Here is a 1,606-nt window from a genome sequence, read left to right as displayed (position 1 = left end):
TCGGCTGGAGGCGGGTCACCGGGCGGGACGGGGCGGGGAAGCCGGGGACTGGGGCCCCAGTAGCTCAGCCCGAGTGCTGCGCAGCCAGCTAGTCTGCCTGTCAGGCCGCTTCCTGCCCAGCCGCCGGGCCCTTACCCATGCTGGCACCTCCAACCCCAGAGAACGCAGTCCCCATGTCCCAGGCGGAGGCCGACCTAGTGCTGCGGCCTCCGCCCCCTCTCGCTGCCACTGGGCCATCCCGCCTCGGGCCCCTTCCTCGCCGGGCGCGCCGCTTCTCCGGGAAGGCTGAGCCCCGGCCGCGCTCTTCCCGACTCAGCCGCCGGAGCTCGGTCGACTTGGGGCTGCTGAGCTCGTGGTCCCAGCCAGCCTCACCCGTTCCGGAGCCCCCAGATCCTCCGGACTCCGCTGGTCTCATCCCGGCGAGGAGCCCACCGCCTAACTCCGAAGAGCCCCCGGAGGGCACGTGGACTGGGGCAGCCCTGGTGAAGGCTACAGACTCTGAGCATCCGGAGCTCGCATGCTCCGTGGGATGCCCGGGGTCCCGGGATCCGCCGAGGGCCCCCGAAGCCGCGGCCCAGGAGAGGCGACGAGAGCAGGAGGAAAAGGAGGACATGGAGACCCAGGCTGTGGCAACGTCTCCGGACGGCCGATATCTCAAGTTTGACATCGAGATTGGACGTGGCTCATTCAAGACGGTGTATCGAGGGCTGGACACTGACACCACAGTGGAGGTGGCCTGGTGTGAGCTGCAGGTGCGGCTGGGCACCCCCTTGGTGGCACCTTGGGATGGCACCCTTTGGAGGTCTTGGGATGGGAGACCCAGGGGACAGCAGTAAGGCAGGGATGTATTTTTCCAGTCAAATGTCCAGACATTCCTGCCACCCCCTCCCCTTTGCTCTGATGATCCATGGACTTAGCTGGTTCTGAGCTACAGAAAGAGAAGGTGGAGCAGTGGTATATGGTGGCTCCCCTATGGGTTTGGACATTCTTACTTTAAAGTCTCCATACTTATCCCTGAGAGGTGGAAAGTGAGATAGTAGGAAATCCGGTAGGGAGCTAACTCAGGTCTGAGAGATGGCTGGCCTCACCACTTTCCTGCAAGTGGTCCCTCCCTTCCCCTAAGTCCTCAGACCCTCAGCATGACCCTGATTCACCTCCTCCCTCAACCTGGATCTTTGCAGGAGGCTGGGATGATGGAGGCGGGGTGGTAGGGCAGGGTGCTCTCCACTTCTAGATTTCTGGCTGTTGTGGAAGGATGGGGCCCCTCCCAGGCCCCTTATGGAGCAGTCAGATTTCTGGATTTCTCCATAGTTGAGGGTGGGGAAGACAGGGACCCCTGGCCCCGGCCTGAGCCCAGTCATGTTCTTCATCCCAGATTCGAAAGCACAGAGCCTCATGGGCTTTAGGGGGATATTGGTTCAAAGGGCCTTACTGCCTAGGGGGAGAACCTAGTTAAGTCTGGGCCAGCAGCTTTGGATTCGGACTGGGGGACAGAGCCTGGGGGAAGGGTCCTTCCCTGGAGTCCTGGCACTGGGCTTGCCCCTTGCTCCTGCTAGTGCCGCACCCCAGGCTCTAGGCCAGGCAAGGAGAGACAGCCAAAGGAGGC

General features: G+C 62.7%; 1 protein-coding gene across 2 annotated transcripts in view; it reads left to right on the top strand.

Annotated features, from left to right (window-relative positions):
• The first annotated feature begins 57 nt into the window (after window positions 1–57).
• Window positions 58–1,606, top strand: part of WNK4 (WNK lysine deficient protein kinase 4) — a 14,157-nt gene continuing 12,608 nt past the window's right edge. For both annotated transcript variants that reach the window (XM_025041547.1, XM_006924581.3), the window contains exon 1: window positions 58–752. In XM_025041547.1, coding sequence (XP_024897315.1) covers window positions 138–752 — 615 coding nt within the window. In that variant the 5' untranslated portion in view covers window positions 58–137. The remainder of the gene's footprint in view (window positions 753–1,606) is intronic.

This window comes from Pteropus alecto, unplaced genomic scaffold (assembly GCF_000325575.1).
Source record: "Pteropus alecto unplaced genomic scaffold, ASM32557v1 scaffold98, whole genome shotgun sequence".
NCBI classification, from domain to species: Eukaryota; Metazoa; Chordata; class Mammalia; order Chiroptera; family Pteropodidae; genus Pteropus; species Pteropus alecto.
The sequence above is the reverse complement of the archived record's forward strand: the minus strand, read 5'-3'. Positions and strand labels throughout refer to the sequence as shown.